The sequence below is a fragment of the Phalangium opilio genome, unplaced genomic scaffold (assembly GCF_054372755.1).
Source record: "Phalangium opilio isolate 3A_F unplaced genomic scaffold, DU_Popi_V2 ptg000011l_1, whole genome shotgun sequence".
NCBI lineage: Eukaryota > Metazoa > Arthropoda > Arachnida > Opiliones > Phalangiidae > Phalangium > Phalangium opilio.
Window position 1 is genome coordinate 680,912 of NW_028324147.1, and position 21,480 is coordinate 702,391.

Below are 21,480 nucleotides of genomic sequence, written 5' to 3' on the forward strand. Positions count from 1 at the left end.
TATAATTATAAAAATCTCTTTATTAATCAAATTAATTATAGAAATTATCACTTTAATTCAACTATTGATTATAGGTTTCCGTCATTGGTTTATTACTTCGTTTTTGGGCGCTACAAATTGAACAAATTTCCTACAACAAAGGAACGAATGATGAATAAAATAGGTCAATTTTACCATCGGTAGGTAATTACTAATTTACCATTTCATGCGTTGGCATGCATGTCTCGTGGAACGCGTGTTTACATTGGAATAGACGAATGTCAACAGCGTTGTGACAATCTGAAAATGAATGGTATAAGACTTAAAAGCATTAATGGCCCAGTTACCGAACTTAGTCTTACTGTTGACTAGTATCTTTCTATGGCAAGCTTCACAAACTTGGTCATCTGTGAACAAAAATCAATTTTAATTAAGTAGGCCTATACTCTCAAATTTCAAAAGGTTTCGGTGGTTACCGGTAATGTGTATCCCTCGTTTTTGTTGCTTATTTAATTTTTCCAGGAGACTATAGCAATCCGAAACTAAGATTTTCTTGCATCCTTTCCTTAAGGAAATCTGTTTTTTCGAATTAGGATTAAATCTTAACTTAATTTAACATTGTTTCTTTTCAATTACTTGTAGATTATAATCTTGGAGTATTTTAACGAGGGCCACTTGCAAATCGGGTATGACCATTCCATCGGGGATTCTCTGGATCAAAATGATGGGATCGACGTGCGTTCCGATATTTTCCAAGAGAACCTTGATGAATGTCGGTTTATCGACGGAATAATCGATTAAATCGTCCCATAAATCTTTATCATCGTGTTCCATGCAGAACTGAATGGCTTTGTCAATGTCCTCCAAGTCGCGCGTAATCATTTGTAGCGCCTGTTTCAAATTGCCCATTCTGCCCAAAAGAAAGACCGCTTCCGGGATAAGTTTACGTTGAAGGCAAACTTCCAGGGCGCTCTCCAACGGGTAATTATTGGAACTTTGTAGGAAACGAAGTAAACCGCTCGTTTCGTACTCGGCGTAAAGATTGACCAAAAGACCGTGGTATTCTTCACCCAATTTCGAGTCTTTTTGGAATAGTTTGCTCAAATACTGGCGACCAAAAGAATGAACAGTCAGGCGCGTCCCGCGTGGTTGACGGGGATGGGGAGAATGACGCGTCGCTTACTACTTACGATGAATAAGTACTCTTGGTTATGTTCCAATTTGGAAATAACCAGCTTTATCGGGACCTTTTCAATGTTATCAATCAAGAGATTGATGGCTTCTTGCTTATTTAACTTTAATAGAATCTCTAACTTATCCAGAATGGATCCCAAGAGATTATGAGTTCGAATTAAATCGAAAACTCTGTCCCGATTTCCTATTCTGAAATTGAACATTTATAGTAGTTAAAAGAGCGTGGGATGCTAGAAATATTAACAAACTTTAAATATATATCTAAAGCTCTATCGAATTTCCGTTCGTAAGTGTAAAGGTCGCTCAGTCCTTCCAATAAGAGCGTGTTATAAGGATCAAATGTTAAAATATCCATGACCGCGCTGCAAATGGTTGGAATGTCATAAAGATTGCTGGGCCATTCGCGGACCAGTCGAACAAACTCCTTTAGTGAAGATTTGGGAAAGGTAAAAGGTGTGTTCTTCGTGTTAAGTTATAGCGTAAATACTTGAGTGTTTTTATGGAGGTATTCGTTCAGGACCATTTCGTAAATGGCCGCGTCTAAGGTGGGATCAGTTAGGGGTAAATAGGGTGCGATCGTCGCTAATTGTTGAATGTGAGCGAATTTATAGACTTCATCTTCCCATAGGGATTTGTTTTTCTCTAGAATTCTCGGGCATAATTTGGCGGCTTCCGCGTAATTGCGTTCCCTCATCAGATAACTCAAATAGATTTGGCCAACCATCTACATCAAAATAGGTCAGTCGCGATATTTGTCTAATTTTTTTGTCTAAATTTTTTTTCGCACCAATTTGTTATGTCTCTTTAGATTACGACAAGTTTCAACCGCGTCCAACGCTTCCTAAATCGCAATTGAAAGATTGTGAAAGTCTACACTTTTACTAAGGTGGAACTCTAGCTCTCTAGGTCTTACAAGGAATTTTTTATGAGTTAGAAGCCAAGCTAAGTGATCGTCTTCGTCTCGCGGTTTCGCCACCACGACGTCTTTGGGGCTAACGATAAAATAAAGGCCTTCGTCTGGAAGGCTTTCAAGATGGTAGTCGTTACATTGATATTCTTGGCTGCCTTTAACTGAAAGAATATCGCGCGAAAGTTCAGTAAAATCAGTCGCCAGAGGTTCCAAGACACTCAAATGAGGTCTTTTCCCTCCGTCTTGATCATTGGGCGACTTTAAGACTGTTAAAGTGACGACATTGGCTCCCATTGGAGCTAACCCATTTACAAATGAATTCAGAGTAAAGTTGCACGCTATGGAATGAAGAATTATTAAGTGTTAACACGTGTTACATGGTGTTAATAATATTTTCAGTTGATTATTGGGTAGGGTCTCACAAATTTCAACGTAATAATCTGGTAAGCCCTTTAAAGCGGCGTCTGTCGGAATAGGTCTCTTTTTTATGACGCAAACTTCAACAGTGTCGGCCCAGCCAACTAATAGTGTTTTTGAATCTTTCCAAAATATGTTACATCGATGATTTTCGGGCGGGTATTGCGTCCCGAATTCTCTTTTAATCCTCGTGATTATAAGACGCGAATTCAGATCGTAAACTCTGGCATTCTACAATTTTCCAATGAAAACGTTTCTCAAAGAAATGGAACTTTTTGAAAAGCTTTGTTTCAATGTGGTGGTACCATATCAGTGGCAATGGCCACAAATTGCCCATTCCAGCGAATATTTCTGATTGGCCCTTCCCCTTGATGCAAAACGGCTTCTTTGTAACGGGATAAATACGTTTTATAGTGGAGGACCACTTTATCATCTCCCGAAATTAGTTTACGTCCACTGTTTGATTTGTAGAAGTTAGGATCTAGGGAAATAGCTTTGACGGGTTTATCACAAACTATGACTCTATTATGTTCGTTGCTATATAATCCCATAACAATAATCTATAGAATATTAATTAAAACTAATTAGAATCTGATGAAAGGGGGAGGGGGGCGTGATCTTTACTTTTCCGTCATCGGAGCAAGAAGCAATATGATCCCCATTTTCATCAATGCTAACTTGGTTGATGGTTTTGGTGTGCTGATATTAAATTTAAAGCGAATTAGGCCTGCTAATTGGTATTAAATCCCTTTAAAATATCGTTTACCAGCGGAGACGTGCTTATACTGTTTCCTAGATGATCTAATATGTGTAAAACCCCAGAATGTGTCCCTAAAGCCAAAACTTTAGGATGTACAGCCAGACAACTGGCCGCGTCCTTCTTTAAAATCTGTACCAAATCATTTCCCAATCTTTCGTATTGTAATTTTGGTTCAATATCCTTAAATTAATCGTTTTAAGTTAATTTAAACGCTTCGATAATAGAAATGGCAGTCGCCTGATTCGTCACGTATAATCTCTATGGCGCGTTAACATGGGGTGCCATTACCCCGTAATTTTTGTAAACAAATGACCGAGGCTTACCTCTTCCTCCTCTTCTTCATCGTCATCTTCCTCTTCAGAAGACGTCTTTCTTTCCTCCTTCATTATCTTTATTTAAAAACGGATAATTATTTATTTTATAATGATCGAACGTAATTAAATCTTTAATATCTTACGGTATTATCAGCCATTATTGGTGATCACGAGTAAAACTTAAAAGTAGGGGGGATAGCGATACTATTAATTATACATAATGATAGGGTGTTAACGGTGTTTGGAGCTCACCATTGGTTGAATTGACGTATTCAAATTAGGCGAAAACCTCTCTGATTGGCTGTAATTTTTTATAGGAGAGCGGCGCTAGGACGCCTAGGATTAACGGCAGTCTAGTTTTTACGCGCGCTATAATGAGTTAGACTTTATTAATTTATGAAAATCGTAATTAAAAGTCCGTCTCCGCGTTATTAAGGAATGCCGAGAGCCCTTTCTTCGCCGAGATTAATTCGGTAAGTTTACTATTTGTTTTTCAAGCTCTCTTTACGGGTAGTTTTGTTTTTAAAAAGCGAAACGCGAGTTTTCGCATCGTGTGACAGTTAGGCCTTGGTCATAAATTTTCTTTGTTTTGCCCATGAATCCGTGATGATATTAATAGGCTAACGCGCATGGCGGCCAAGGGCCTTTGACTGTGCCGTGCCCAGCGCCGCTAATGTAATGTCGGCTTCGTTTTTATTTAAAAAGCGGGTGGGGATGCGTAGAAGAGGGTTGGAACTTAACTATTCTTCAAATATTATTCAAATTCGTCTGATGTTTCATCATAATTTAGCGTTTTGAAGTTAACGATTTCCTGAACTTTTTTTCTAATATGAATTATAAATAATTTTTAGAAAGAGTAAGTGCACTTAGCGTTTCTTATAATAAATAATAGAAATGAAACGATTTTAGTGTCGTTTCTAGAGAAGATTAAATACAGTTGAAAACTTCGTATGTCACTTCGTATTTTCCATTAAAAACGAGGGAGGGGAAACTTTATTTTTATACAACGGGGGCCTAAATGATCCATTCATTATAAATCATAAATTTCTCTCGCAAAATTCCATTTTCCACTATGACAAAACAAAAGAATCCTCCATTTATTCCCCCTCCCCTTAACTGACAACGAAAACTTTTCTATCGTATACTCTCTTACAACCTTAAAAGGAACCCAATTTCCTTTAGTACTTTAAAACTCGCGGCTTCTTGTTAACGAAAATGGCCAATCATTCCCTCGGTAGTATCTGTTATCATCAGCTTCTTTCTGGTTTTAGTGAAAAGTATTTTTAGCAGCCATTTTCGAAACGTAATCCTTATAAAACTGGATACTTATACCAGTATTAACCAAGTCCCTTCCAAGTTTGCAACCGTCATGACGCGGTAAAAGACACTTTAATACTTTATAGGGGTCCAGATTCCGGAACGAATTTTTCACGAAAAAGCCCCCTCCATATTTTGTTAGCGCCGAAAGTTTATGGGGTGGTCGAAATAATTTATATATTCCCCCCCCCCCTTCGGACAGTGTCATTGCTTTTCTCCCATACGGATGGAGGGGGGGGTAGAACCCCCACCCCCTCTTATCAGTTTAACATAATGTCAAGGAAACCCCAGGCTGAAAAATGATTTCTCATCCCGGTCGGTGCTAAGGATGACATCTCATTTATTCAACCCCTTTTTAAAGTCGAACCCCCTCCCCCATGTCTCCCCCCGGCCCTAGTTCTAGTTTAGTTGTATCATTTTAACCCCTGAACCACCCCCTAATTCATTTCCACCCCAGCTCGCGTTCATTTTTGGCAAAACGGATATTGCCTTATTTTTATCTTCAACTTTCATCCTCAAAATATTTATAAAATATTTTTGTAAAAATATTTATGGCGCCGCTTGCAAAATTATTGGTGGTCATTAACTTCTTAGATAACTCTAATTAATTAATAATTTATTTAGTATTTTGATATTATATTTTTAGCGCGGTACTTTTTCTTAATTGGTCACGTGATTTGTATCTCTGTTTGCGCGCGCGAATTTAGAGTCAGTCATTACCTACGTCACGTGTGGGGGTACATTATAATGACCCGGCCGTTTATTTCTGAAATGTTTTATTCATGTCGTCGAATAATACAACATTACGAGCGCAATTATTTTATGCAAATAATGTAAAAAAGATTATTATCGCTACACGCGGTAGAGAGGTTGATTCATTCGTACCCAAAAACGCCCAGACAGAATTCTTCACATCACTTAACCTCCCTAGTAATTATAAAAACTATAGCATACATTAGCGACATTTCTAAAAATTTTGCTGTTGTATTATTTGCAATTAAAGTAGACGTAGTAGGACATAGTATCATTGGACCAGGCCTAAATTTCTCTCTCTTTGTGTCTCTGGGGGGATGGGGGAATCGCCCCCTGGATGTAATTAACCGCGATAAAAAGGAAGGCTGGAGTGGGGGCAGGGGGCTGAACCTTTAACGATTTCCTTAATTTCGCCTGGAAGATGACCGGCCCCATTTTCTAAGAAAAGAGACTATTGGTGGGGACCGGGGGGAAGGGGGGGTCGTAGTGGGCGCTGCGATTCTAATGCAAGGAGTATTAACACAGCGAGTTGAATAATTATTATAATTATTCAAGCTGAAGATGATACTGCTTCTATTGTTTTCATTGCTCCTTGCTCCTAAAGAAATTCTAACGATGTCAGCGGAGAGTTGGACCGGGGTGGGGGGGAGTTAGGGGATGAGCCCCCGGTTTCTCCCCTGACATAACTAAGGAGAACCCCTTACATTATTTTGTCGGGAGTAAGGGATTTAATGATTATGTCTATAGTATTTCAGCGGCTTGGTAGGATCCAGGATGGCGTATTCTATAGGGGTTTTTAGGGTTTGCGGGCCGGGGGGGAGATTGGCAAGTCGCGTAAAGGGTATAGGGTTAGGTCGCTCGCTCGTTTTCCCGAACGAGAATTGCGCTAATTGTTCGATTTTTACTAGCTGGGTTCTAAACCTCTAAGAAGGTCAGTCGCGCCGCCATCCTCATCTAAGAGAACGGGGGGGGGGGGGTGCGGAAGGGGGGTTCAATGCTGAGAGAGACAAACGCGGAAACTATATGTAGAACATTAATTAAACCCTTCCATATAACCCTTTTTATTTATATCGAAGAAAAAAAGCAGTCAATTAGCGCGAAGTTCTTAAACTTGTACCGAGGGACATTCCGGCCCCTGTTTACCAGTTCGGGGTTAGGCGGTGGTGCTTTGAAATCATAGCCGCCCGCGTCTAGGGACAATTAACTGTAACCGTAATCATTGGCGTAAACGTTAAAATTAGCTTTTACAAATTAGTTTTAAGTAACTAAATCCGTAAAAAGAAATAATCGTGTTGATGTCTTTTGCGACTAACGGAACGGATATGTTCTTTTAGTTAATTTAAGTTACATTACTTAAGATACTTAAGACGACTAGATGATGGCGCCCGCCCCTTTATCCGCATTAACATAGGCTGAATTGTATTATACTTATCATTATCTCCTAATTATATAACGAAATATAAATTATCCTAATGGATTCTGAAATATCATTATTCGTAGTAATGATGGATTTGATTTTACATAAAATTTTACTATTTATAAATTTAATTGAGAAATTGTAACTTTTAAATTGTATTTTAAATTAAACGCCCTTATATTAAACAGTTAATCGGCGCTAATGGTTTTTTTAAACATATATTTTAATTAAATGACTTTAAATTAAACATTTTACACTGTTTTTAATTAATCGTTTCATATCCTTGGGCTTTTGGTAGTTGTCGAGTCACTCGTGCACCACCCTGGCATTCGGAAAGACTGCCAATGAATTGGCTGTTTATTTTTAAAGCGCGCCAATTCCAACTAGATTACGTAGTGCTATTCCTTATCTATATACGAAATGAAGTAACGCGAATTTAGCGGGAAATGAAAATAGAGAAAATGTGGCAAGCGCTCGAGTTAAAAACTTCCTTAATAAACAAACGTAGAACAACTGATTGATAATAAAAGTTAGCTTCGACTCGACTCTATTTTCCCCGTCCTTTGCATTCAGGGTTGAGACGGAAACTGGTAAATCAGCGTTGGAGAAAATATCCTAACGATTTCCTACTTTTTATCTCAAAGGTTTCCGCGCTGACAAATTCGTATTTATGCATTTATTTTGTTTGTTTATAAATGCACTTGCGTTGAGAATTACCCATCATTATAAATGAGATAGAGTTAGTTATAACAGTTCAGTTCGAATCTTATAAATAGTAAAAGAACTGAAAAGCAATATAACGTATCAACCCTGCCCCATAGTGGGAGGCTGTCCCCCCCCCATTCCCCCATAGATGGTTGGTTCTCTTTTGGTATATCAAGTCGAGTCGAGTCGAGCGAGCGGTGTTGTTGTTAACGAGTATGAAAGAAGATAAGAGGATTATCGTCTCTCTCTGTTACTATTTTATTCTTCCCTTCGGTATGTGTGTGTATGTTTTCCTATCTGGGTTTTAAACCGGTCCGGGTGGGGCTACTACCCCCGTTCCCCCCTCCAGTTTATATTGAAAACTTTTAATTTATCGAGCTCCGATAGAGAAGGCTTTAGTTGGGGGGTGCTGGGGGGTTGTAGTCCGAAATGGTTCGGAATTAGATAGGAGGATGAGAGGGGATAGAGCCCCCTCTCTTGCGCTATTAATTATAAAAGCTAGGAAGAACCTAGGGTTCAACTTAAACCATCTCTCTGCCCCCAACCCCCCGGCAACGACAAATCCTCTTTTCAACTTAAAGTTTGCCAATCGGAACCACCAAGGGGCTTTACCCCCTGAAAGAATTTTATACAGTAATGTTAAATGAGTTTAAGTTTTACTTTAAATTATTTACTTTTTCTAAAAAATTATTGTATAATTTTTCTGTAAGTTGTATTAAAGGAAAGCCTACATTTAGGGGTTAGCGTTAGCATTGAATTCCCATAGTCGCCTGTAGAAATGTTTTACCCGCAATACACCGGTGTTCGGGGGAAAGTCGCCGTGTAGGGGTAACTTTAAGATTAATAATTTCTGAAATGGTTATCATTGAATTAAATAATTTTCTTTAAGGTCAGTATTAAGAATTTAGAATTTTGGAATTGTCTTATAAATTTTTCGTTTGAAATTAACGTTTGGTTTCGGCTAAAGCTCTCTGTCCCCAAAGGAATGCCAAAGGATTTACCAAAGAAGAAAAGGTTTATTTGCCCCCCCCTCCCCCGCTCCAATTCCAGTATAAAAGTTTCAATAAACTATTTAAAAGCATTTTAAATATTCTTAAGACTCTCTCTCCTCCGTCCTTAATTATTAATTCTACCCCGTTTCATCATGGGCCTTTTCTACATTCGTCTCGGCTTCCTTTCATCTATTAATTATTTTATATTGTCAAAGGCGTGCGGGTAGTGACTCCCAATTATCTTGTAGAAATGCTCTGTCGTAAAATAGGGGAGTATTTTTGCCCACCAGGGAACCCAACCGGCTTTGCAAAAATTAACCACGCTCTCTTTTGAATTTGAAGCCACGCGTGTCCCACCCCCGCCCACACCCCTCATCGTCCCTTCTGTCCTGTCCTGTCCTGGCCCTCTCTGAATTGGCAGAATATTGGGTGGACTAAGACACTGGCTCGCGTGATATACTCCTTTCACTGGCACCAAGGGGGAAACCACTCCGTGGAATTTTTGAAGGTTGATCATGTTATGATGCTTTTTGTGGTTGATTTAGGGCCGAGTACTATTGAATAGAGAATAGTTAGGGCTAACGCTGTTTTAAAGCGTTTCTCTTTTGAGTTCAAATCGCCAGAGTTCTGAGGCTCCCAAGTTTGCCTATACTCTAACCACTGTGCCAAAACATTTGGTACCATCGCGTAGGGGACACCCGAATTTGCCACAATTCTGACCCCTTAGCCTGCGCAATAAGTTGAACATTGCATGATCTTGTTTATTGTTTATGTTAGTGTGTTGTCCCTTGTTCGTTCATGTTTTAGGGTTGCGTCTGTCCATGGTCACATGAAGGGACAAGTAGGTGTAGGGGACAATCCAGATGGCGCTAGTGTCGCCGCCGCGCTTCCACGATGCTTTTCTAGGTCCGCAAATGGTTCAGGGTTGGTTTATTCCTCTGGGGTAACGTAGTTAGTTGGTTCCCTCGATTTTCTCTTTTAACCCTTTTCATTTTCTAATCGATTCTTTCTCTGGAATGAGCCGAGAGATTTCTCTCTCTCTCCTTCTTTTCATAAATTTTTCCTCCCTAATTTTCTCTCCCTCTCTCTCTGGCTGAATGCGCGGGGATATATTAGTCTGCCTGCCCGCTTTATGCATGCTAGGGTCGGGGGTCAGGGGCTGGCAGCAATTGCATTTTTAAAGTGGCGACCGCCCTCTTTTCGTCCTGGGCTGGGCGTGGCCTCGCTCTTTCTCCCCTCTCTCCCCCTTCCCCCCTTCCTCCCAACTCCTGATTTTAGATTCGACCCTTACAGTTTTAGAACTGTATATACTTACCCCCTTTCATCCCTGAATTAAGTTTTGTTCGCGCTACATTTTTCATTTCAGACTTGGATATATTTCCTTTCGTTTTTGTTTAAATTACAATATCGACTTGGGTAACCTTTAAATCAGGGAATTTCATAGCGAACATTTTGTACGAATATTGAAATTTATATTTTATGAGTTTTAGTTAGATTTATTTTATGTTTATACTGACTTGAACAATGATGCGAACGCGTCTCGAAGATGGGTAGAGGGATGAAAATCCTCTAGTCCAGTGACGGGACATTTTCTCTTCCATATAAACTCGCCGCGCAAACTGCAAATCCTTTCCTGGCTCTGTGTCTTTCGTTTTCAGCCAGCAATTTCGTACGAATCTTCTCCCACTATACAGGGTGTTTCTGATAAGTCCAACATAAATTAAATAGTCCCGTGTTCTTGGGCAAATTGAGTAGAGAAAGTGCGTGATGGGGTCTACAACGTTGTGTTATGGAGATAAGGGCTCCCAATCATTGTCAGTCTTCAATATTAGATCGTTATTGAATTGTACCAATAAATGGGTAGTAATGCAGCTACGTTTGTGGCTATTTCATTGTGTTATGGACCAATCACGTTCTTCGCCACTGTCCACTTGGTTTGACAGCAATAACACCTGTCTCCTTAATATATGTTGGACTTTTAATGATAAACACCCTGTATGTAATATAGTTTGTCGTGTTCTATGCTAATCAAGGGGAAGCTCCGTTGCTTTTAATGAAAACCCATCATTTAAGAATTCCCTTCAACCAATTTTTAGTCCGCCCTTAACGCTATTATGCTAAAACCCAAAAGTCCAACTCTCTCTCTTTCTCCCTGTTTCCCTTCAGAGAGATCCAACTATACTTTTAAAATTGTATGTTAGGGGTGCGCCCCCCCTCCCCCTACTGCCAAAGGGACGGCGTACACCGTCACCCCTTGGGGGTATCGGAGGGGGAGGGGAGGCCTTTGAGGTAATCTCAATATATTCAGCGAGAATTTAAATATTTTTCGGGGGGAGGGGAGTGTTCTCTAAAGCTTCTCTTCTTTTTCTCTCTCTCTCCTCCTTACGGCTTTTATAAAATTTGCAAAACGCAATTTATGGGATTTGGTTTGGGAGTGGTCCCCGTACCGCTGATATACCTATATAGTTTTAAAGTATAAATTTTAGCAAATGGCATAACCGTGTTTGTAAAGAAATGAGAGTAAGGCCTTTATATAACGTCAACAACAAGTTAGTTATCGGGTTCTAAATATAAAAATAAATTTCACTTTGCGACTACTTACTTTTAAAATATCTTATCCCTCCGCCATGCATGCTGAAGGGGATTTTGTAATTTTAAACTCAAACAACGTGCGTACAAGTTTTTCGTATAGGAGAGATATAGAAAAACCTAACCCTAACCCCTCCCCCCTTCCCTTCCTCGAAAATCAATTCAATGATTAAAAGTTTACGATTCGTTAAATAAAATATACGGAAATAAATTAAACGCGAAATTATCAATCATTTGTTAGATTTCCGGACAAAAATTCAATTAATTATTTAGAAAATAATAATTATTGTTAATTAGTATTATAGTTCGATATTTAAAAGAAAAATTACACTAAAAAAAAATTGGACTGAATTTTTATTGATAATTTCAATTTAATGTACTTCTGTTTATGTCGAGCGCTGTTTAAACATAATGTTTAGGTGGTCCTTAATTTTTCCAGGGAAAAGTTCCCCTTCGCTGATTTTTCTCTTTTCCTCTCTCTCTCTCTCGCTCTCTCTGTTATAATAAGATCAGTCCTATAATTGAACGGGTTGGGGGAGAGAATGTGGAACTCACTATATATATTTTTATATATTGGGTTAAAACTTTTCAGTTTCGAAAATAAGGCGATAGTTAGCTCGCTTGCTTTAGTTTGGGAGCATAAATATGTATAATAGGAATTATACAAAACATAGAACTGAATGGGAACTCTTCTAGGGTTTTGGTTCTTTTTTGAAAAAGAGAGAGAGAGAGCGGGGGCCAAGATTCCTTTCGTCTTAGTCCTTGTGATTTGCATGCAAATAAGGTTAAATACCTAACCACGCCCTTGGTCGGATACACCACCCCTCATTCATTGCAAGCCCCCCCCTCCCACGCACCCCTGATGGAATTATCCCAAAAGTACTAGTTTTATTTCGGCGGGCTCTTGGCTAATCTTCCTTAAAGTTTTAACTGGTTCTCTGTTAAAAATTAGCCCCATTTATATTGAAACCACCTCCCACTCCGCCACCTCTCTCTCTCTCTCTCTCTCTCTCTCTCTCTCTCTCCTGGTCCAAGTCCCGAGTTGAACCAGGGATCTGCTTTACCATCTGCACACGGAAAACTTTTGTATTTTTCTAGCGAAAATTTAAATAATTCCTTTAAATCCTATTTTTATGTATTAAACCTAGAAATACCTTCCTTCCTCCAATTCCAACTCTCTCTCTCTGTGTGCCTTCAATTAAGAGTGTATTCAATTCTTACAAGAGTTTCAAAAGACATCCCCGTATCTCTTATAGAACCAGAGTAATAACACTTCAAAGTGCGTCTGTAGGGAAGGGTTCAATTTTCATGAGAGTATTAATTGGATATGAATAGTTTTCAAAGTATAATTTCTCATTTATTCTCGCGTTGGCTTTAAGGGCAAACTTAAACATTAAACTAATTATCGCAATTATTTCTTTCTCCCTCCCTCTAACGAAATCCGAGGGATTATTTGTGGGACGGAGTTTGCGCGTTACCGACAAATAATCAGGGACTTTTCAAAATAATAATATTCAGAGTGGTATTCGTGTTTTTCCGAGCTGTGTGGCGGTATTTGCGAACACGGGTGTGCGGCAGGAACAACATTTCTACAGGGGCTATGGTAAAATACATGCTACTCTGTGCCCCTAAATGCTGGCTGCACCCGAATTGTAATATTTTGATAAAATAAATATTTTTTTCGGATTTGAAGACTTCTTATGGCTACTAAAAAGAGTATAATAACTGAAACTCGGTATATGTTTCGAGATTAACTTTAATCATATACTTGTTGATTTTTTTTTCGTTTCGTGTTTGGCGTTCATCAACGTCATGACCTGGTTTTGTTTTCGTATTTTTCTCAATGGTTCTTATGTTTTTCCCCATGAATATGTAATGACAATACGCTAGAATAATTTAACCCATTTCTAGGGAGTGGTCATAAAGGACACGTGAAAAAGGCGACAATCGATAGGGCGAATCTATTCCTGAGTGCACTGTCCACTTTTCTTATATCCGTCTTTCTCGGCAGCTGTCACGAGACCTTTCCTAACTTTTTCTGGCTGAATGGATTAAAGGCGTCTCTTTGCGCGCGTTCTTTTCATTCATATAATTCGTGTCACGACTGCCAATCATTGATTGGTCCGTGAAGCACGTACTGCACCGTTTTTCCCGCTTCTTTCGCTCTCGTGCAGAGAGAAATAGCGCGAAACTTCTCGTTCTTGCGTTGAACGTTTCAAAGAAAAACGGCGGGAAAAATGGAGAAAACTGTACTGGAATAGAGGATCTTATTTTCGGTTATAATTTTTTTCTGTTGCTATATGCGTCACAATGGAGGGAGAATTAACCCTTTTGTTTATTTTATCGACGTAGCTTCTATTCCAGTACTATTTTCTCTGAATCAACAAGCTTTTAACGTTATGTTTTTAAAGAGAGTCTTAAAGTATAGTCGTAATCCATCTAAGCCTTTTTGAAACACTGATCTTTAATGATATTTTTCTTTTAGTGTTTACTATAATTGTCTGAAATAGAAAGTTTTCCATTCTTAAGAATTCTATAGAGTAGAGAATCGATTTAAAGAAAGACGTCTAAGTGTCCCTTTAATGCCGGCAGTACATCTTCTTTTAGGTTCTACTATGTAAACTGCAGTACGTGTAGTACAACATTTTGTAAATAACGTTGGTAGGGGGGGAAGCAAAAGCGCGGGAAAATCAAGCGGCCGTTTTTAACTAGAAGAGTCAACAAAGAAGGGGGGGGGGGGTCCCCTTGCAATTCGTAAAAAGCACCGGTTGGCGCTATTCCGCGCCCTTAAGCCCAACTATAGGCTTAGGTAAATTTATATTAACTCTTTCTATGCCTGGCTGTTTCGGAGTTGGTTTTTGGTTAGCAGGTACTTTTGGGAGTGCCTTTACCCTTTGCACCCCTTGGGGGAATTCTAGCCAAATGAACCTATATACGAACTTACTTCTTTGTCCGAACTTTATATTTTAAATAGAATTATACGCTAAAGATTTTTCGTTTATTCGACGCTTTTCCGATTCCGGAATTTGTTGGAGTTCCAACTTTAATTTTATGACTTTAGGCGCGCGGCGTCAACCCTTGCTTTTCCATAGAGTTCGGTTTAAAAATGATAACGTGTACGGCTTCTAATTTAAAGCTTCGAAGCTTCCCATTGGCTTAGATTTTAAAAGGAAGCGAGGGGGGTGGGACCATCGCGGGGAAGAAGGGCTAATTTTTAATTTTGATGAAATAACGGCGCTCTCCTTTGAAATAAATTCCAAGACAAGATCGTAAAAGTGAGCCCTTACACTTTCTCTCTAAGCCTCGGCTCCTACCATAAGTCAAATGCTTTTCTACGTTAAGTTTATTTGGTATCATATTCGTATTTTGATTGTTATTCTTCGACAACCTGACCTCGTGGGTATTAGGCTTAGGATTGGCTATATTAGGAATAGTTTTGGTTACGGTTACCGTCTTTCTTTCATTTTTAAACTCCCAATGGTAGCCATTAACTTAGAGAAGGTTATCGTCGACTTGGGTTAGGGCTGGTAATGGAAAAATATTTTAAAAGATGTTCTCGGCAAGATGAGATGACGAAAAGATTAATTAAAATGATATCTCCAGCGCTAGGCCTTGGCCACTTTCTTCTCCGTTCTCCATTCCTTCGAACCCCGGCCCTACCCCTTTTTCTCTCTCTCTCACTCCCTCTCTCTTGAACCAGCCGATTCTCTTTTGAAAAGCAGGCAGTTGTTTGTCACAATTCCGACAAGATTGTGCGGGGGAACAACCCCCTCCACTCCCAACTCGGTTTGAAGGGAAAACTTTTGACTTTTGGATGTTGTAACAACTTTTAAAAGATTCTTTTACGTATTATCATTATTTTAACTGGGAAGCGACGCTCTCTCTCTCTCTGTCTCTCTTTGTGAAAGAGATCCAGAGGGGGTTACATTGGGGGTGTCACCCCCCCGGCCCGACTGTCTTGAATGATGAGAAAATTTAAATGACGCTGTTTCCCCCCCGCCTCTACTGCCACGTACTGTCCCGAATAGCTTAGCGCCGCGTCAAAATATACTTCCTTGTGAGAGAAAATAAATTTTCCGAAGAGTTGAAAACCCGGGTCCGAAGTTAGGTATATACCGAGAGTCCCCCCGCGCCCCCCGTCTTTAAGGTCTTGGTAGGTTACCAGTAACCAATATTGGGGTATAAGTTGGCCTTTTCTTTCAACGGGACTGAAACTTTCAAGACGCTGAAACTTCGTCTCCTCCTCCCAAAGGGAATCGGATAAAACATAGTTATATTTGCACGCCGTGACATTTGACGTGTAATGCCCATTTTGGTCTTTTTCCCCGTACGTACGGATGTTTTTCCATTTATTTAGAAAGAATGACATTTCGTTATCTTTAACCTAATCGGGGTACAAGAATTTTGTTGGTATTTTGACGCGCGTAGGAATCTTCGATTTCGGATTTAGGCCTACCAAAAGTTGAAAGTCTACATCATCAGTGGGCACTCTCTATCTTAATTTTCTGTTGTTGAAAGAGTTTTAATTTGGTATTGTCTGTTTTATAATTTGGAACAATGCTGATCTCACGCGTCTTCGTTTGTTATCGGCTTTCTATCGTTAATAAAAATCCAATTTCCGTCTCCCTTCTATACCTCCCTCCTCCTTGAAGATATAAGTTTCTCTTTCTCTCCCTCTTTCAAAGTTAACTCCCTTTTTCCTCTCTCTCTCTGTCTCTCTCTCTCACTCCAACAACTGCCAATCGCCTCCCTTTAAATTTTTGGAACCATAAAGTCATCACGTTGAAAAGAATTAACGATTTAAGCTTTTGTTCTTTTGTTTCGTTATAAGTTTTAATTGAAAAATCCTTTCTAATCATTTCTAATTAATTTCCAACTTCCGTCGAAAATACCAAAGGAATCGTGAAACTTTCGATTTCTTTCTTAGCGTTGATGATTTAATTGAATCCAAGCTGCAAATTTTCTAAATTTCACCTTCCCTTTGAAGACAAAATCTCGACATAAACTTTAGCTCCGATAATAACTTCCCCCCGAATTAAATTCGCCGCCGCCACCGCTTTTGTAAATTTAAATATATTAGCAAAACAATCGGACACGCGTTTCCATAAAATTTCTGTAAAAGGCAGGGAAAAGTTTTCAGGTACCAATATAATTGGCTAATTATTCTTTAATCACAGTTAGGGATGCTTGATTTTAATACTCAATTTTGAAATTAAGAGTTTCTACCCCTTCTCCCTGTTCCTTCTTGTTCCTTCCTGGCTAGGCCCGGCCCGACCAAAAATTTGCCTAATTAAGAAGGCGTACTAATTCTAATTAAATATTATGTTTTCCATTTTACGCTTTCACCAGAATTAATTTTGGGCCTCACCCCTTTCCCTACAGTCCCTACTTGGCGAGTATAATTGAATTTTTAAAAGCTTCAACGCGTAATCGAGCAAATCCTTTGTTATTATCTTCGTCACTATATTTTAACGAATGGTGTAAAAGGTCTGGCGGATTGATACGTCGTGTTAAAGTCTCGTACGATTTGTTTTCCCCCAGCTGATTAACATAAAGTCAGTGCGTGTATGTAGGCCCTCGAAAATTAATTCAAGATTCCCTTTTAATTTTTGGGTATAATTGTAGAGAGACTCGAAAGTTAAACATCATTTTGGGGGGTGTAGTTTCCAGAACGTGTTAAATTAAAATTGGATATTTTCCACCGTAATTAATTTAATTTTATTCAAAAATAATATTAAATTAAAATTATTGCGTCTGAGCGGTTTGTCCCGTCCGTCTTTGGTATAAGCGTCCGTCGTTTCAAGCCACTCGAGTAGTATACTATTTCGTAATGAGAATAATAAGACCAAGGGTGATTGAGGTGTGTCCTTGAAGCTTGTTTTCAAATCCATTTTACGGACGAATTCGGAATATTAAATTTTTGATTTTTCCACTAATGTGAAATTTTTAATTATGCCAAAATGGTAATATTTTTTTTATTTTGGGTTTCTTTAATAGGAGATAAAATATCCTTAATTATCCTTAATTTTTGTACTCGGGACGCCGTTCGATTATAAATTAACTTAAATCGTGATTAATTTATGAGCCGTCTTATATCGCGAGAATTACCAGGAGAGTTGGCCTAAACTTAAGATAATCTTAGTTCAACTTTTATTTGAAATTTTTAATTTTCATTAATTTGTATTTTGGTCTTGTTATGATAAGCGTTATTACGTTATTTACGCACTTGGTAATAATAATTAGTGCAATAAAAATTCAAATAAATATCTTTTCCGTTTGGACAATGGTCAGAAAAATGGCTCATTAAATGTAGTCGCGGGGATAAGAGGTCCCTTCGTCCTTTATGGGGATTGTTATCGGACTTTTCTGCATTATGGACTTTCGCAATCAATGTTAATAATAATAATAAATGAGTTGTTTCTAGGGTTTCCTCTCTCTCTCTCTCTCTCTCTCTCTCTCTCTCTCTCTCTCTCTCTCTCTCTCTCTCTTTCTCTCTTTGGTATTTAATGCGTTGAAATGTAGTTAGCTATAATGAGGCTGCTCGAAATCTACTTTTATAACTTTAGTGGTTCGGTGCGGTGGTGGCAAATAAACGATTACCTCGTTAAGATTACAGTCATACACCCCGGCACCTTTATTTTCGCGTATTAACATCGATAATTATATCCTTCCAGCGTTAAACTTATAGTACTAAACGATTATAACCTTATGGTCAATCATCCGCATTTGTAGAAATAATAAACTTATACTTGGTCAATTATTCGTTACGTAAAAGAATATGGCGAGAGGGGGGAGCTATCTTGTTTCCAGAGGACAGGAGTTATAATGTTTTTTAATAGATTCGTCCTTGAAAATTTTGGCAAATTATAAAGACGAGGGGCTAATCACTCTACATATATTTTACGGGATGATTACCTAATTACTAAGTATTAAATATTACGTACGCGAGTAAGAAATTTAATGCTAATTTAATTTAACTTCTTTGGGGGGGGGCTTCCTTTGTTTATGTCTCTTAAGGGGGTCAAAATGGCATTATCGACCACCACCACCCATTTAACGCACGGTACTTCTAACATATAATTACCCTGTTTGTTAACATCCTTTATATAAATCTATTCTGAATGAATGGTCCCTCGACTTGTATTTGAAGGATCGCTGGAAATTAGCATTGATCATGTCGATTTAACATAAAAATTCTCCATTTTTTTTTTTCAAAAGAGAGAGAGATGGAACGTCCCCTTGGGATACGACAAATTGAGAAACGCGCATCTCCATACATATAATGCTAATAATTAAAAAAGAAAAAGAAATTACGTATAATATGTTTCAAGATATCGTATTTTTCTCCACATATTATCTATTTCGAGAACGACCTTGGAATTAATTTTTTTTTCCTTTAATTTATTTCTCATTTAATTATTACTTTGAAAGAATGAGAAATGAATTTTTTCTTCTTCTTTCCCCCTTTTTAATTTGAAGTGTTTAAAGAGTCGTTTTCACGGTACCCGGATTTTTGTTGGCGAAATGAAAAGGGACCTTAAGAAATTAAGCTTTTCACCTCACCATTTGTTTTGTTTACGCGTTGAATATTGCACTTAGTGTGTTTATACCTTTACCAACTCTGGAGAGACGCGTTTACGATCATATAAGAATAAACGAGGTCACATCGCGCCAAAAACCATTTTCATTCAAGAATAAACTTATAGTTTATCGCGTGTGCTACCCTCGATTGGTTAGCACACGTTAATCATTGTACAGGGTGTTGTACCAAAAAATTAAGGTGCTAATGTATATAAACCCCGCGGTATAGTGTGCAATATATAGCCCCCTTTTTGCACACAGAGGGTATACCTGTATAGAAAGGGAGTTGAAGCTTTAGCACCTTTAGCAAGACATTCTTTGTTTGTTATTTGATATCTAATATCCGGTTCACCGCATTTCAACCAATAAGAGGGCTCAGAAGCCTTCTACTCCCCCCCCCCCTATTTATAGTATACCCTCTTTGCTTTTTGCAAACACACTCTGTATAAGAATTATCTATGTATTCCTTTGGAAACGTACATTTTTAACATATTAATGTTATTTTCCCCCGTATGTGTTTTTTTATAGCGCGTGCTACTCATTCATTTATTCATTTTATTTATCTATTAGCGTCACACATGCACACGGGTTTCATTAAGACGAAATAAGAAAAACGAGAGTATCGATTGATCCATACTCGTTGAGAGCCTAAATTCATTCATAATCCCCCCCCCCCACCGTATAAAATTCATTATGCCTTTAAATTTTAAGGCGTAGACGCTATTTCATTGGGCGATCGGTTTGGGATATTTTTAGCCAGCGACATCAATTAAATCACTCGAGTATTTAAACGAAATCGCGAATTTTGTACTTTGTAAATTTTTAATAATATACATTTAATTTGATGACGATGACTTCTACTTCTTCTAGCCCGTATAATTAATTATGTTAGATACGATACGAATCATTAACTCTTAACGCGGCCTATGCCTACAAATAGTAAGGAATAATAACGCTCAGATATCATTACTTAAATGATATTCTTAAATATCACCTTTTTTCTTTTTTTCTTTCTCTCTCTCATTTTTAATGGCCTATTTCTATTTTTGACAAATTCCACTCGGTCGACAAACCCTTTAACTTATGTTTACGGAGAGATCTTGGTTAATAAGCGTACCTATAATGTTATTATATAATATATTGTCATAATTGTTACCATCATCTCACTAGAAAGGAATCGTTGATATTATAAATATCTTAAATATGAATTTATTTACTTCAAATTTTGTATAACTATTCTTATTCTTATTCTTATTCGGCACCTTTTTCTTACCATTTTTATTTTTGGTGAATTTTAATTTTTTATTTTTTTAAATATATTATAGGTAATTAGCCAATCATAGTCGTTAAAACTAATTAATATTAAATTCTCGTATTTTTCTCGTGAAATTATCAAATATTCGAGGGGGGAAACGCTTCCAATTTTGTCTTAGCCTTAACTAAGCTAAATGACGTAGAGATTTAAGGGTAATGTGGTCTCCCCCTCGATATTAAGAGTTCTTTTCACGTTCGCGTCGTTTCAGGGTTAAATAATTTGCTAAATTATTATAAATATAAATTTTATCGCGGCGCGAGATGTGGATATTAAAGATAGCTTTGGGCAAAGAGATTACATTTTTTTTTAGTTTTCATTACTTTTTTAGGCATTTTATTACATTATAAAATAAAATTTTTGGCAGCGCTAATTGAGGCCTATACTCCGGTATTAACCTTGGGAAATATATATATTTATATATATACAAGTTTTAACTTAAATAATAAAATAATAATTTTTAGGGAAAATGCAAAGGGGGGCGGGGGTGAGATAGGAAATGTGCCCCCCCCCTCCCAGAGAGAAAAATGAAGCGAAATGATTGGTTGTGCAGCCCCAAAATATAAAATATAAAGAACCTCCCTTAAAATATTCCGCTTTTATTAAAAGTAATCTTTCTCTCTCTCTCTCGCCCCCTGCAACAACGAAATCAGTTTTGACGCTTATTTCAAAAATGACGCAAAAATGAAAATAACAAGGAAAATTTAAGATTTCTGAATTCTATACTAATATATTTGAGTATTTAAACGCGACATATCGTATTTACTTGTTCAGTTACAGGCGTCTTGAGATGGCGCTAAGTTTTAGCAGAGTAATATTTTTATAAAATTAAAAAAAATTAATTAATAGAAAGTAATTAGAGACTTAACGAAAGTCTTAAGTGGTAGTGAATGCCCCGTATGATGTTTACAACGTACAACAATCGAGACGTCTTGATATCTTTCTCTCTAGTAGACCAATCAGCGCTCTACTTTAGTTGGGCTCAATTTTCAAGTCATTTATCTGGGAATGCGTTAGAATATTTTTGGTTCTCTGGTGATTATATCTTAGATAAGATTTCGTTGCGCGGACACGCTGATAAACGCCTTTGATAATATTACTCTATTTAGAGGAAGAGACTAAATTAAAATTGAAAAATCCATTTTTACCAAAGTACAGTTGAACTCTAATTTATTAGTTTTGGAGTTACTTGGTTTTGGACCTAATTGAGGGGCCTCTGGTCCCGCTGGCCTTTCTGTCT

General features: G+C 37.9%; 2 protein-coding genes across 3 annotated transcripts in view; one reads left to right on the forward strand and one right to left on the reverse strand.

The window, feature by feature from the left end:
- lt (vacuolar protein sorting-associated protein light) lies at positions 1-3,964 on the reverse strand. Of its 2 annotated transcripts, XM_089856846.1 has the most exons (17): positions 3,827-3,964; positions 3,718-3,753; positions 3,584-3,649; positions 3,267-3,440; positions 3,125-3,199; positions 2,806-3,060; positions 2,506-2,731; positions 2,087-2,421; positions 1,961-2,014; positions 1,661-1,897; positions 1,422-1,597; positions 1,170-1,362; positions 616-1,086; positions 456-555; positions 342-386; positions 200-279; positions 1-130 (listed from the first exon to the last, which is right to left on the reverse strand). In XM_089856846.1, the coding sequence occupies exons 2-17, from the start codon at positions 3,730-3,732 to the stop codon at positions 62-64; spliced, it is 2,571 nt and encodes an 856-aa protein (XP_089712972.1). In that variant the 5' UTR covers positions 3,733-3,753; positions 3,827-3,964; the 3' UTR covers positions 1-61. The 2 variants fall into 2 exon arrangements, with proteins under 2 accessions (XP_089712972.1, XP_089712966.1); XM_089856840.1 differs by having other exon boundaries at positions 3,718-3,844.
- pdm3 (POU-domain protein pdm3) overlaps positions 3,906-21,480 on the forward strand; it is a 27,756-nt gene continuing 10,181 nt past the window's right edge. Inside the window, exon 1 of the mRNA XM_089856974.1 lies at positions 3,906-4,047. The gene's annotated coding sequence lies outside the window, so the exon portion shown is untranslated. The remainder of the gene's footprint in view (positions 4,048-21,480) is intronic.

Excerpts from the sequence above, each read along its gene's own strand:
- lt (XM_089856846.1), bottom strand. Across the intron at positions 3,441-3,583 it reads ATGAAGAAGAGGAGGAAGAG|GATATTGAACCAAAATTACA; the intron begins GTAAGCCTCGGT and ends GATTAATTTAAG. Across the intron at positions 2,732-2,805 it reads TGGCCATTGCCACTGATATG|AATGCCAGAGTTTACGATCT; the intron begins GTACCACCACAT and ends GGAAAATTGTAG.